The following is a 15,893-nucleotide window of genomic DNA, read 5'->3' as shown; positions in this document are numbered from 1 at the left end:
ATCATCTTACCTTTTGATCTTGATAACATTGATATTCATTCTGAGTATCATGGTCCTAAGGAAGTCACTCTAGGTAATGGTTCTAGACTACCCATATCTCACATAGGTAAAAGTTTCATCGCTGCTTCTAATGAAAATTTTAAACTTGATAATACTCTACAAGTTCCTACTTCTACTCAAAACTTGATCTCTATTAGTTATTTGGCTAAGTCTAACAATGTTTCTGTTGAATTTTTTCCTCATCATTTTTTGATCAAGTACTTGGTAACGAGGGGAATACTACACACCGATCCAAGTAGGGATGGACTCTATTCTCTTCCAGTGACGAAATTACTCTCACCAGCTTCCTTTGCTGCTTCTCTTGGTGTTTGGCATGCTCGTCTGGCGCATGGGTCCTATCCTACAGTTCGTCAAGCTTTACCGATGGTTGTTTTAGCATCTAGTAAATCATCTAGTTTATGCACTACATGTGTTGTTAGTAAGAGTCATAAAGTCTCGTTTAGTGAGTCTACTTTTAAGGCATCTGCCCATGTTAATTTAATTTTTTCAGATGTTTGGGGCCCTGCTCCTGTTGTTTCTAATGATGGCTATCCATATTATGTCATCTTTTTTATCACTTTCATTTCAAGTCTGAAGGTCTTTCTATATTTATCCAATTTCATACTATTGTTGAAAAATATTTTGGGCGATCTATTAAATCTTTTCAAGCTGACTGGGAAGGCGAGTTTCAATTCTTGACTCAATATTTACGTGACAATGGGATTACATAACGATCCTCTTGTCCCTATACTCCTGAACAAAATGGTTGTCCTGAAAGAAAATATAGGCATATTGTTGAAATAGTGAGAGCACTCCTGCATTATTCTAATGTTCCTTCTTGTTTTAGGATTAATGCTTTTAAAACAACCGTCTATATTATTAATAGACTACCTACACCAGGACTAAAACATCAATCCCCTTTCTGTGTTCTATTTCAAACAGATCCTGATTACTCTTTATTACTTGTCTTTGGTTGTCTTTGTTTTCCTTGGCTTCATCCTTACGCAAAGGACAAATTGTCACCTAGATCTGAACCTTGTATTTTTTTTAGGATATAGCAAAATTCATAAGGGGTATAAATGTTTTGATCGTGCTTCCGAAAAAAAAATTGTATCTCGTCATGTCATTTTTATGAACATGTATATCCATTTTCCTCGCAGGATGTACAGGTCCCCAGATCATCGACCAATTCTATTTGTGAGCCAGAAACTTTACAACTACCCATGCTGCCTTCACAACCAACACCCCATGCTTCCTTTGAGACAGTTGTTATAACTTCTCTGCTACCATCACCTAGTCCGATCTTGCACCAACCTTTAGCCGAAACAAATATACACTCACCACTACGTACCTAGCTCCCCGCCACCATATGTATTAACTACATCACATCATAATGATGGGCTTCCCTTGAGTGTTGGCATCTATCAAACTGTTGTACCTACTGCCCTATCTGATACTAATTCTCTCCAGCTTTACTACCTCTTGTTCAACGTATGGTTATTCTCCAACATAGTTGACAATATTTATTTTTTCAACTGTAAATGTTGCATTGGATCACGGATTATCATGAATCTATCTCTCTCTCTCTCTATATATATATGAAACATTACAAAAATCATATATATATAAAGGAGAACCCTAGGCCCGCCTACGTGGCGCCACCACAAACCAAGATTCCCTTTTAATTTATTTATTTTCAAAACTAGTCTTCCCTTTCATGAAAAGTTGTGAGTTTTATGAGAAGTTGTGACTTTTATGAAAATTTGCGACTTCAATGAAGAGTTGCAGCTTTTATGAAAAGGTGTGACTATTATGAAAGGTTGTGACCTTTCTGAAGGGTTGCAACTTTTCCAGATAGTTGTGACATTTCCGATAAGGCCAACAAACATTTGTTCACACTACCCTTTGTTGTCTATAAATAGAGGGATTTTCTCTCATTTTAAAACAACGGAAATTCTGAACTTACTATTCTTCTTATTTTTCTTCTTCTCCACAGTTAAATATTCGTGTACTTTGCTCCTGTTGAGTGGCTCACTAACACCATTGATTATGTTACTGATCCTGGTATTTTTTTTACAATAATAAATTTATGCTTATGTTATTAAGGATAAATGATAAGCTATTTTAATTTTCATTTTCCTTTATATTATTAATGTTCGTTACTACGTTATCTTGTATGTAAAATAATATAGTGTTTTAGTTTTAATGACTGATATGTTTAAATATTATTTTATAAATTCTATGATATTAAATTCCCGCGCGAAGCGCGGATAATTTTACTAGTATATAATAAAAGAAAAACTTAGATAGTTTTATAGAATCATATAACATAACCTAACAAGAATCTCCTACACTTTCAAACATTTCATAATAGGGGTATAACATTTTCAATGTTCATAAAGTTTTTAATCTTGTATGCACATACTAGTTTATATATTAAACTATATCAAAAGACTCCATTTTAATTTCTCAACCAAAAATTACTTTCGCATATCAGTTGTACATGCTGTCATACTCCTGAACTCTGCTTCAGCTGAGCTCCTTGAACCTGTCTCCTGTTTCTTTGACTTCCAAAAAATTAGACCTTCTCCAAATTTCACCAAGTATCCTATAATTGATCTTCTAGTTTCCACACATGCTCCCCAGTCAGAGTCATAATAAGCTGTAAGTTTAGTAGTGTCTTCTGCAGGAATTAACAGGCCTAATCCAGGTGCTTCTTTGATGTATCTAACTACTCTAAGAGTTGCATTCATGTGTTACTATTTAGGACAATGCATGAATTGACTCAAGACTTGTACTGAGAATGCAATATTTGGTCTTGTCATAGTCAGATACAAGAGCCTTCCCACCAGCCTTTGATACTTTGTAGTGTCTGTTAGTATGTTGTCACCTTCAGTTATCCCTTCATTGACATGCTCATCATATTGAACTGGTGTGAGCTTTTGATTCATTTCTAAAGGTGTGCAGGCTGGTTTTGCTCCCTCTAGGCCAAACTCAGATATCAATTCTAATGCATACTTCCTTTATGACATGAGTATGCCTTTGTTGGACCTAGAGAACTCAATTCCTAGAAAGAACTTTAACTGTCCGAAATCCTTTATCTTGAACTTCTTCTGAATGTCTAGTCTAGTGTCACACACGAGCTGTTGATTGTTTCCAGTGATGAGCAAATCATCTACATAAACCAACACCACAACAATATCATTTCAAGTGTGCTTAGTATATAGTGAATAGTCATAATGACTTTGCTTGAACCCCATATCTACCAAGGCTTCAGTTAGCTTTATATTCCATTGTCTTGGTGCCTGCTTGAGTCCAATAAGGACTTGTGTAGTTTGCAGACCTTGTGAGTCTCCCCCTGTCTGGCAAACCCACTAGGAATAACCATATAGACCTCCTCAAGAAGATCACCATTGAGGAAGGCATTATGAACATCCATCTGATAGATATACCAACCCCTGGATGCAACAAAGGCCACAATAGATCTAACAATCACCATCTTAGCAACAGGACTGAAAGTCTCTCCATAGTCAAGGCCTTTCTTCTGGCTAAAACCCTGTGCAACCAATCTTGCTTTAAATCTTTCCACAGCCCCTAAGAAACTGTTTCAATACAAATATGGAGTCAGCTTTGGAGTTTATAAAAAAAATCCAACTATATCTGCTATAGTCATCTACAACTGTAACAAAAAAACCTTTTTCCATTATAAGTAGGCACTCTGTAAGGTCCCCAAATATCACAATGCAATAGTTAAAAAATAATGCTAGAAATAGTAGTGCTTAATGGAAATGGAATTTTTGTGTGCTTGGCAACATGACACACTGTACAATGAGAATGATCATTTCCATCTAAGGACCTAAGAGACTCATATTTCTTTATTATGTCAAGAGGTACATGACCTAACCTTTTGTGCCATACATCAACTGAATCAGAAGTAACAGGTACAACAATAGACTTAGTAACAGACTTATCAGAGTTTTTGTCACTAGGACTCCTACTACTATTCACCAGTTTCTTTGGAGCTTGAGTTGGTCTTCCTCCTTTTAGTATGTAGAGTCCATGTTGTTCTTTAACAATCCCATTCACCTGATCATTTGAGAGATCCTGAAACACACAAAAGTCAGGAAAGAATGCTACCATGCAATTAAGTTCCTTAGTGATCTTGGACACTGATAGTAAGTTAACTCTGAAGTCAGGAAGGTATAGGACACTTGATACACGCTGGTTTGTTAACAAACATGTACTACCAATGTGAGAGACAATAGTAGTGTTACCATTAGGTAAGTAAACCTTATTGTGTACTTCAGTAATAGATACAGTACTAGTGTCTAATGTGTCAAGATCTGAGGTGATGTGATGAGTAGCTCCAGTAGCTACTACCCATTCACCTGCATCATATGAACACAAAAGAGCAAAAGTATGTATACATGCATCTACAGAGGCCACCTTGGTAGAAGATTCTCATGTGCTATCACCTCCAGTCTTGGTAATAGCTGGAGAATTTGCTGATACTGATCCTGAGTGAAGAATCCTCCAGGAGTTTGAGCTGCAGTTGAATTGATTCTTGACTCAGTGCTGAGAGGTGTGTCAACCTGATTAGCATAAGCTCCAGTAGTCAGACCTTTCCTCTTTGACTTGAAGTCAGCTAGATAACCAACAATTTTGTAGCATTGTTCCTTGGAGTGACCCTTGCATCCACAATGATCACATTGCAATAAGTGCCTCATATTCTTGTAACTACCAGATGAACTTGCACCACTACTATAACCTCCACTAGCACCTAATGCATTGCTGGAAAGTCCTCCTTTGAATGAGCTGGAACCTGTGTGAGAAGTTGAATTCCTATTACTGTACATGGATGTCTTTCAATTGAATCAAGTCCTGAGTTAAGTGAACTAGTATTTTCTAGGCTTCTCTGACACTCTTGGTCCATGAGGAGAGCATAAGCTTTGTTCAAAGTAGGAATCGGATTCATCATGAGAATTTGACTTCTAGGTGGTGAATATGACTCATTAAGGCCCACAAGAAACTGAAGAAGTCTCTAGTACTCATAATGTTCACCAAACTTCCTTGATTCTGGACAAGGACATGAGGGACAGGGTATGAGAGCATCATATTCATCCCAGAGATCTCTCAGTTTGGAGAAGTAGTCAGCAATTGACATTGTACCTTGGATGAGAGTGTGAATTTCCCTATGTAGATGAAATATCCTAGATCCATTCATAGTATCAAATTTTTCTCTCAGATCCAGCTATACCTTACGAGCATCAGATGCATAGACAACTGAACTTAGCAGTCCAGGTCGAACAACATTCATGATCCAGGATAAGACTACAACATTACATTTTTCCCACTGATCATGTAATACTGGTTCAAACATGGATATACCAAATCTTCCATCAACAAATCCTAATTTGCTTCGTCCTACAAGTCCAATTCTAAATGATCTACTCCACAGTGCATAGTTCTCAGATCCAGTTAATTGAAGGGAAATCAAAGAGCTACCTGAAGTGTCTGTATGTTGTAAAAAGAGAGGATGATTGTGATCGATCACTGGAAATGAAGCCATGGGTGTAACCCCAGTACTTGTGCCTTCAGTAATTGATTCAATTGCCATTTGTATAAGCTAGGTTGTAGCTGAATTTAGCCTTTAATGCTTCCTTGTGAGTCACCTTTGAACAGGGATGAACTATGAGTCCAGTGGTGAAAGTTACAACAAAATTAGTCTTCGATCAGCTGCTCTGATACCATGAGAACTCCATTAATGGAGGTTTCTGTATTCCTTAAGGTTACAGGTGAAGCTTACTTCCTGCGGTAGCCCCTTGGACCTTAGCCTCTTAAGGGTTGGGTTCTAGTGGTAGGCTCTTGGGTTGTCCGGACCCATAACTGGTAAAAGTGGTGGCCTGGTTGTCCCCACACCCCCTTATCATGCGTGTCTGTGGGAGCAGTTTTTGCTAGCGTTTTGGCACTCGCCTTATGGTTCTCAGTCCTCTTTCGCCGAGATGGCAAGGAGGACCCCTCTTTCGAGGTACAAAAAGAGTATGGTACATACGAGGTTGGTCTTTCTCAACGTGGTGTATAGCACGAAAAACCTTTCGATACAAAATAGGGCCGTTCACATGAAAGGTAAAAATGAATCCTTTCTTATCTTCTTTCCCGAGAGGGAAAGAGAAAGAGGGTCTTATGGAGGGAGACGGGAGGGAAAAGGCTTGGGCCTGCCTATCCCGATAGGACCCCATAAAAGAACGGGAGCTGTTGAGAGGTTCCATATTGTCGAGACGAAGGACAACACTTCTGTACGTGATCGTAGTATGTCACGTCGTCTCGTCCCCGCTGCATCGAAGAGTACCTATGCACTATGTTCCGATTCACTGATAAGGAAGATAGCGTTGGGGTGAGGGTCTACGATGTGATACAAAAGTATGATCAGGGGAGATACATGTTAACTATGAGAAGCATACTGAATTACAAAGAGAAATCAGAAGGAAAAGAAGAGAAGAGGATGAAATATTATTGAGTTGAATGATTCTATTGTTACATTGAATCTAGTCACTTTACATTGTAGCTTAATATCTATTTATAGACGGTAGGATTGTAACCACCTTCTCAACTAACTATGGAAGCTTCTAGAACATTCCTAACAACTTAATTAACTCACACCATACAACTTGCTTAATCTTCAATGTTGATCAACATTAACACATTATCAAATTCAAATAAACATTCATCCAATCTTTTCTCACAATTCCACAAGCATCAATTTGCACGAATATTAATATCATGTACCACCTCAGATTATGCCACACGATGAGAAATTTTAACTAGAATATTTTTATTCTAAGAACTTAAGTAGTTCTAGAATCACAAACATATATAAATATTTCTTCTTTTCTAATTTGGGTGTAGAACACAAAATAATTTTAGTTAGCACAAATATACTCAACAACACAAAAATCTAACATCCAGTTTCTCATTTTCACATATTAGCCACAAGATTCGCTTGAAAAATAACCACAATAATTTATATCATCTGCTAAGTCAAATTTACTTTTACTTAATTAACGCGATTATCATTTCTCCAAATCTTCTTCTACATAAGGAGTACGTCAATTTATTTCACCATACACAAATAATAATTATTAATATATATACATTGTATCGTTACATACCTTATTAGCACCAACACACAAAAATTTAGTCATCCTCCGCAATATTAATGTTATTGTCACATACCTTCATCAGCTTTTATACTTTCTCCACCAGTCACCCTTCTTGAAAAATTGAAAGGAGAAAGCATTTCTAGTTACCCTTTTGTTGTATTGAATCACCTTAAAGAGAGTGAGATATTCGCGCCTCAATTTAGATATATTTTTTTAATCATTTTTGTCATTTTATTTTCAATTGTAATTTATTGTATTTGTGATATATTACACCAACATACATCCAACTGCCTTTATTGCTGGCTCATTCTCCGTGATTTTGCTATCATTTTATTCTATTCTTCTCTAACACTACTACTTAAATATTTGGTAAGATAAAAATCAATTTGATTGTTTTCCATCCGAGCAAGTAAAATATCTTTTTAATATATTATTTTTGGGAAAAGTGGGTCGTATTTTTCGTAAGAACAAAATACAAAATATCCTTAAGATTGTTGGAAATCTTACAGAAAATACTTCATCACAAACACTTATGGGAATTCTCATAGGGTGAGGCGTGCCAAAGTACAATGTCCTTAAGGATATTTAACTCGATATAGGTGTATCCCCATGATTCAACAAGCTTTTCGAGTATAAAATTGAGAGCCAGAAACTAACAAAGATTCAATAAATTATTCGAGCAAAAGAATATTATAATAAGAAGAACAACCCTCTATGTTCACTCCTTTACCAAGAGTATAAGAAAAAGATATATGCAAGGAAGTCAACATCTCAAAGGAAAAGAAATAAAATTATGAGAGGAATGCCATAAAATACATTAAAGACAATTCAGTATGGACAACTAAAGACAATTCATTTTGGTGAAATGAATGTTGGAAAATTATATGCACAGCGGAAGCATACCATAATATTACTGCTTACATGAATAATAGATAACCAAATCGTTTATGCTAGAACACATATAATCATATGCTAGAATACATAAACTTGCTAAAATTTAATTCAAGAATTACATCTTGAAGCGTGAGTAGATACCATCAAGCGAATCCACAAGTTAGACAGACATTCAAGCAAATCCACAAGATAGACAACAATTATGGTCTTCTATAGTGATTCCAAGTTCACATCCGAACTTTCTCAATACTTAGGTGGGCAAGTATCGAATAGAAAACTGATTCATCTATTTTCTAGGTTAGGAGAATCTCTATTTATAAAGATTTCTTCTCAGTCAAAAAAAGAATAGAAAACCTAGTTTTTTTCCAGAAAAACCCACGTTATTCTTCTTTTTCCCATAGAAATAGGATTCTGAGTTTTAGTTAAATATGGGCACTGTAGGGACCACAAAATTAATTATTGAGGCTTCATATTATGGAAATAATTCCAAATAATTAATTTGAATTATTCTTACCATAGTAAATTACAAATCATTCCACTAGAAATTTGTGATTGCACTCCTCTATTTATATTTCAAAATTCTCCATTAAACACTTAAGTAATTCCCCATGTTAAGATTACAGATACTAATTAATAAATTAAATTACTGACGAATTTAATTTAATGATTAATTTTCTTTAGAGCACTGCTTAACTTATTTCATGTGTCGGATTCATAAATCCACTTGCAAGGTTTGACACGATGAAAACTTATAAGCTTCTCAAAAAGGCATATCATCAGTCTCTATATCGAGACATGGATTCCATCAACTAACTTATTATTTCACCAATAGATATTATTATTATCCAATCTACCAGACATATTGACCCATCTCATAAGTTTATCTTTTAATAAATCAAAATGATAATTAATATATACAGAACATAATAGTTATATCAGGATTGAGAATATAAGTACATTTAACAGTTTAGAGAATATGATTTTGTCAGTCAGTCTAAAACAACTATCTCTACTCGGTCCTGTTCAATACATACAAAATGCACTAGCACAAGAAGTTGAAACTATATCATTCTCATAATCAAGATAAATTATATATCTTGTGCTACAATCGTACCGATGACATGTCCAATTTTCATTTTAGATTGTGAACAAAAAAAAACTTTATCTTATAAGAAGCGATGATTTAATCATCTGTGTATAAGCTAAGATTGTATACACTAAATTATCTACTGTATAAGTAAATAGACACCATAAACGAATATATGATCTATTAAAACTGAATAAATATTTATTCTATAATAAATATTATATCTAAACTTATGNAAAAAACTTTATCTTATAAGAAGCGATGATTTAATCATCTGTGTATAAGCTAAGATTGTATACACTAAATTATCTACTGTATAAGTAAATAGACACCATAAACGAATATATGATCTATTAAAACTGAATAAATATTTATTCTATAATAAATATTATATCTAAACTTATGGTTAATAGTATATATCTCAGCAATCTCTCACTTAGACTTTTAACCATCGTGATTGTTATGATGTACTACATTTAAATGCATGGTTAATAGTATATACCTTAACAATCTCCCACTTAGATGTTTAATCTTGAAAATTGTTAGAATATTATGTCTAAACACATGATTAATAGTATATACCCTAACAATCTCCCACTTAGAGTCTTAACTATGCATTTACAACTTTAACAGGCATCCCTTTGTTTCTTATCGAAAGAAATTTACCAAGCTATTTTCTCATGCAATTTTGTCTAGTAGTGCTTCATCGTAACAAATCGATTTTGTATTAGATCTTGAGAGATCTTATCATGAAACCCCTCCAAGAGTGTACTTCTTTTCAGGAGTTCTATCATAAAAGTTATCTCAACCAGACAAAACAAATCAATCTTCGTTATGATTCTCCCACTACGACTAAGTACTACTATTATAATCACACTTTCATTTTCTTGAGTTTTAATATTTTCTTCAAAATCTTTCGATATTCAAATATTAACAACTTTTCATGAAGTGTTCTTTTAATTTGTTCGACATCACTCCCACTACTTGAGATAGTAGTTTTCTTATGTCTAGTAACGTTTCGCCCACTACTTAAATGCACTAGAACGTCAATTCTGACCTACCCATTAGATGTTCTTGAGCGTCTGAATTTATAATTGACTTATTTGTTATTTCTTTGTTCAATTCCTGTAAAACTAGTTTGCTTCTAGGAACATGGTTTACTAAATGATCCTTCTCTAGAAATCAGACAATTGTGTTAACAATTGCCCTTATTTTCTTTAAGATATTAAAATAAACCTTCTTTCATTCTTTAGGATATACAATTAACACACACATTTTGTTCTTAATTCCCACTACAAGAAAAGGGTGAAGTACATAAGGAATTTCCTGGAAATTAGTATGAAAATTTGTAGGAAAATAAGTTTCATGCGGAATTTCACACTAATCCCTAGGAAAATCCCCATGTAATTCACAGCTTTCATGTAGTGTCCTATTTTCTTATTCTCCCACTCAGCACATGTGTTGGACAATCCTATATCAGAACATGTCACAGATTAGAGTTACGACAAATTCAACTAGTTCTATAGTTGTTCAAGGTACTAATTTGAAATAAATTGAATTTAGAATGTGATATATGTAGTTATTAGAACATATCCCAAAAGAAGCAAAATAACTAATAATAAGTCAATAATTAATCTTATCATCTTCATAAGAGTCTACTTCTTTTCTCTTCTACACCAATCTATTATAGAGTGTCTAGTGTAGACAATTGAAATGCAATTATTCTATAAGATAAGTGACTCATATACTCCGCAGAGAAGTTTACGTCACTACAATCAGAATGCAGTGACTTTAGATATTTTTCATGATGTTATTTTCGTTTGTTTTATATATTTTGAGTTTATCAAGACATTTAGACTTACAAAACATCAAAAAATATATTCATATCATGAGTAACCTTCTTGAAAACTCAGAATACTCAAATTCACCTCTTGCCTGAATGTTCATTTACTGCACAAATCAAAATAGAATAATTATAACTTATCACTACTTCTATTTCCTTTTTAAGAGGAAATGTCTCTTGGTCATTTTTCCTTCTAAACAGGACTCACATGTTGGTAGTGACTTCACTTTCAATGAACCATTATGTCCATCCTTTAACCAACCTCGAAGTTCTATTCAGAATAAATGACTTAGACGCTAGTGTACAGATAAGTTTCATTCAATTTAAAAGATATTTTCCCTTATGAGACATATTAATATAATTCAATTCATGAGAGATAATACTAATAAAAAATTCACACATCAATATACGACAAGAGATAAAATATTCATCAAACTCAATAATATGAGAGTTACAAGAAAAAATATTAAGTATCCATCTCTTATCTAGTTAGAAACTGAAAATAATTCCTTCTAACATAAGGTACATGTACAATGCATCCTTTGAATTAATATTGCATCTCTATCGAAAGAAATTCCTGAGTAGTACTAAGTGGGTCTGCATAGTCTATTGACAATTTGAGATATAATGCATTAAATAGATCATAATATAATCCTAAATAACAAAATTCAGGGCTCATTCATACATATATATCCATGAATTTCGAAACCAATCGTTGGGATTGGAGGCACATGTATGGCAGGGTGTCCAATTGGACACCCTTCGTCGGAAAAAATACCGCATATACAAGTAAAATAATACACAAAGTGATTAAATAACATATTTTGGACACCTTTGACATAGTAGGTACTTATAGACTAGTAGTTTCAGATGTTTTGAATGTATTTAAGATATCTTTAATGAGTCAATGCTTGCGTGTTCAAATCTCACTTGAAACAATTATTTTCTCCTTTTAAAAAAGAGCTTTTGTTATTTAATTTTTGGACCCTCTTCGTGAAATTCCTGGCTCCGCCACTGCAAATAACCATGATGCATAATGATGACTTGAAAATCATGTCGTCTTCTAACAAAATCATTCAAGCACTAGGTTGACATTCATAGTGTCCGTTATATTGCCTAAATTTTCATCTAATACAAGCACAATAATGGTAAGACTATCTCCATGTGACCTATAAGACACGAGTTAAAAGCATTCAAACACAATGTTAACATTCCTAGTATCAATTATATTGCCAAACTTTCATCTTATACATCCCCAAACTCCTAATCCTGACGATTATATCAAGAATATCTAGTTGTATGTAATCATATTGTAGCAAATAAATCAAAATAAAATAATGAAAGCTTATGCATTCAAAAATCTTCTTTAAACCGTTAAAGAGGGTGTCCAGATTGATTTTTTTAAAGTAATGGATAAGCTAAAAGCTAAAAGTCATAAGTTGGTCATATCCAACTTTTGGTTTTAAACTTATTTTTGTACTTTTTAGTCTAAAATTAGGTGTTTAAAAGTACTTTATGTCTTTCCCAAATATATTACAAATAAAAAGAGCTTCAAAGTCAAAAGTTATTTAAATAAGACAATTCAAACACCCTTCTAGTCTCTTATTTAAAATAGCATAATATCATGAACAAATTCATAAGCACTCAAATCTCTTCAGACTACACATAGTAAGTATTAATACAACAACTTGATGAAATAAGTCGTACCAAAATTTTGCTGAACAATCTGAAGTGAACTGCGAGGCTTGGAACTCGTTTATTGTCACTCCCCGAGCCTACACCGTGGGCGGGACTGACACTCGAAGACCATTGATTGCCCCAAGCGAACCCTTGTCCTAGGTTACTTAACTCAATGGAAGACAATATTTATATCTATAATGATCAATGAACTTAACTAAACTGAATAATAAAATAACTGAGAATGTTTTAAAGATTAAACATTCAACCTGGCCAAAAGTGGCAACCCAAGTCTTAACAATAAGAAATGAAAGTAAAGACAATTGAAATAATTAACTGACTGTCTGTCTATGAAGCCTCTAAAACAACTGAGATGGATGTTGGGACAAACCCCACAACATCCTAATGAACTAAACTAGAAAGCAATGAAAATAGATCCTCCGAAATGCAAGGAGGCTCACCGACTGACTCTGAACTGCTCACTGGATCAACGGTGCGCTGAAATGTCGATCCTAGTTACCAGTGTCTGCACCATAAGACGATGCAGGCCAACTGGCATCAATACATTGAATGTACGAGTATGCGAGTTGAAATGCTAAAACAACATAGGCTGGAAAGAGAATTTGAAAGAAACACTTACCATGGCTCTTCTCAACTCATGAATACTTAACTGAACTCATTTTAATATAAAGTAGTTTAAAACAAGTGCAATATAAAGAAAAGTTTTTTAAAAACATGATGTCAACTTTGTGTATGTACAAGGATACAACATAATTCTAAAATGTATGTAAAAATACAATAAACTGATGTATATAAAAAAAAATACAATAACTTCTGTGGGAGTTGCTCTAACCGACAACCATCACATAAGAGCTATAGTGATGATACAACGATCTACCTCACGCTGCCAGCGCATCCTATACCCGGCCAAAGGTATAGGACCTGAACTACCTAATGGATCCACTAGTCTATTTCGAAATGGATTCATCTAAAAAGTATGATCCTTTTCTACCCATGGTGGCTACATGGTTTTATGGTGACGTAAGTTATCTGAACTCATGCTCGTCCCCAATTCGGTGCTCAATACTACTTCCAAAATATACTAGCTCTTATGTATTAACAAAACATACTTCTTCTATGATTTGAGATTAGTGCTCAAAAACTTAGCTCAAATGCTATCTTGGAAATCTCAGTTTCCCTACTTACTTCATTTAGAAAGCTATTACTCTTTTCTGAAAACCAACCTGAAGGCCCTTTGGAAATCTCAGTTTCTGCTTTTATTTAAATGTGTAAAACATTTTAAATCTCTTTGGGAAATACTTAGTCCCCATATGTTTCTTTGAAGAAAAGAACTTCAACATTACTCGTTACTGAACTCAAAACTTAAGTCTTAAAACAAAGTTATAACGTTTGTAAAAGACTTATGAAAGCTTGAAATGAACTTCTCTTGAATTTGATCTTAACTTCTCTTGACTTGACTCTTAACTGATCCTTGAATTGAATTATGGATTCAAGAATTAAGATTTGTTATTGGAAAGATCTCATGTTGTTTAGGAATGATTTTAGATAGCTAAACATGAGAAAAGACCGAAACTCAATATTTGAAGGTGGGTCCGCGATGCGGAGGCATAATTAAATTTTGGTTTTGAAAACTTCTTTTGAGGCAGAACACCTCATGTCAGCTCTGCGACGCGAAGCTGAAATGTTCAAATCTGGGAACTAGGCACGCGACGCGTGTCCACCCCTTAATTTCGTCCGACGAAATTTCTTCTTCATTTTCCAACCCCAAATCACCCAAACTCAATTCTTTTTTTCTAGATTACTTTTAGATACAGATACCCAGCAAATGTACCTAAGAACCTAACTCGAAACGACCCTATAATGCGACGTAACGAACTCAGAAACTTCCCAACTCAGTCAAATTCAAGAATAGGTATCAAGATCATCAATATTCATATGCTTTTAGGACAAATCCAAACTGAAATAAATATGCTTGGCACGTGAGAGAACGATCCCAATGTTATGAGAGCCTCACATACCTAATAGAAGCAACTCTTTGGCGAAACACCAACTTCCTTGATCGATCTTGATGAATTTTCCCTTTTCTCCTTCTTTTTTTCTCTTCTCCTTTCTCCTTAGCCCTAGCGTGAAAATCCCAAATTCTAAAACTGACTAAAAGCTAATTTGACCCATATTAAACTCCTAAAAATGGATTAAAATAATAGGGCAAATGAAAAGACTAAAATGTCCCTTAAAATTCTGGATTGGACATTTCCTTAATCCAACAACCCAACTTCCAAAGGGAATGACTCACTCATACAAACTCGGAATCGCGCAAACTTGGCGGCGTTGGAAAGATCGCCCCAAGAGCTTTCCAACCAATCTGGAACTACACTTAACTCATCCTGAGGTACGAGTTATGGCCGATTAAAGTTGACCAAAAACTCAATTTTAACTTACTTGCAATTTTCCAGATTTCCTTATACTTTCCAAAAATAACTATTTCCAAATTTTAAACTTCCTTCTAGTTCTTTCTAGTTGCGAGATGTTACAATATCTCACCTTTAGGAACATTCATCCTCGAATGAGATTTACTCTTACTAAGCTAAGGGTAATAATATCAAGTTCAAACACCCAACAAGCAAATGCAAACAAACAACATTCTTACTCATAATTTAGGTAGTACTAAAAAGAAAATTAGTACCTTGGTCAGCATTTTCTCCGGTTTCAAAGAGATGTGGATATCTCTTCTTCATATCATCCTCATCTTCCCAAGTAGCTTCTTCAACAAATTGGTTCCTCCAAAGGACTTTGACTGATACTACCTCTTTTGTTCTCAACTTGCGAACTTGGCGATCTAGAATCTGAACAGGAATCTCCTCATAAGATAAGCTATCCTTGATCCCAATATTTTCAGTTGGTATGATCAATGAAGGACTGCCCATGCATTTCTTCAACATAGAGATGTGAAATGCCAGATGAACCGCTGCCAACTCTTGTGGTAGCTCTAACTCATAAGCTACATTGCCAATCCTTTTGGATATTCGATAAGGTCCAATATACCGGGGACTAAGTTTCCCCTTCTTACCAAACCTCATAACACCCTTCATGGGTGAAACTTTCAAATATACCCAATCATCTACTTCGAACTCTAACGCCCTTCTCCTAACATCAGTGTAGGATTTTTGCTCTT

The 15,893-nt window shown here is 34.5% G+C and overlaps 1 protein-coding gene across 1 annotated transcript; it reads right to left on the bottom strand.

Moving 5' to 3' along the window:
* Positions 1 to 2,519: 2,519 nt before the first annotated feature.
* Positions 2,520 to 2,990, bottom strand: LOC125858886 (secreted RxLR effector protein 161-like). The gene is made up of 2 exons (XM_049538668.1): positions 2,875 to 2,990; positions 2,520 to 2,775 (listed from the first exon to the last, which is right to left on the bottom strand). Exons 1-2 carry the CDS (start codon positions 2,988 to 2,990, stop codon positions 2,520 to 2,522), a joined length of 372 nt encoding a protein of 123 aa, XP_049394625.1.
* Between the last annotated feature and the right edge of the window lie 12,903 nt (positions 2,991 to 15,893).

This window comes from Solanum stenotomum, chromosome 3 (assembly GCF_019186545.1).
Source record: "Solanum stenotomum isolate F172 chromosome 3, ASM1918654v1, whole genome shotgun sequence".
NCBI lineage: Eukaryota > Viridiplantae > Streptophyta > Magnoliopsida > Solanales > Solanaceae > Solanum > Solanum stenotomum.
The sequence above is the reverse complement of the archived record's forward strand: the minus strand, read 5'-3'. Positions and strand labels throughout refer to the sequence as shown.

What these genes read in the sequence shown, in the direction of transcription:
- LOC125858886 (XM_049538668.1), bottom strand. Translation starts at nt 2,990, where the DNA reads ATGAATCAAAAGCTCACACCAGTTCAATATGATGAGCATGTCAATGAA. An exon ending in AGGCTGGTGGGAAGGCTCTT is followed by an intron (nt 2,776 to 2,874) that starts GTATCTGACTAT and finishes TGCAACTCTTAG; the next exon opens with AGTAGTTAGATACATCAAAG.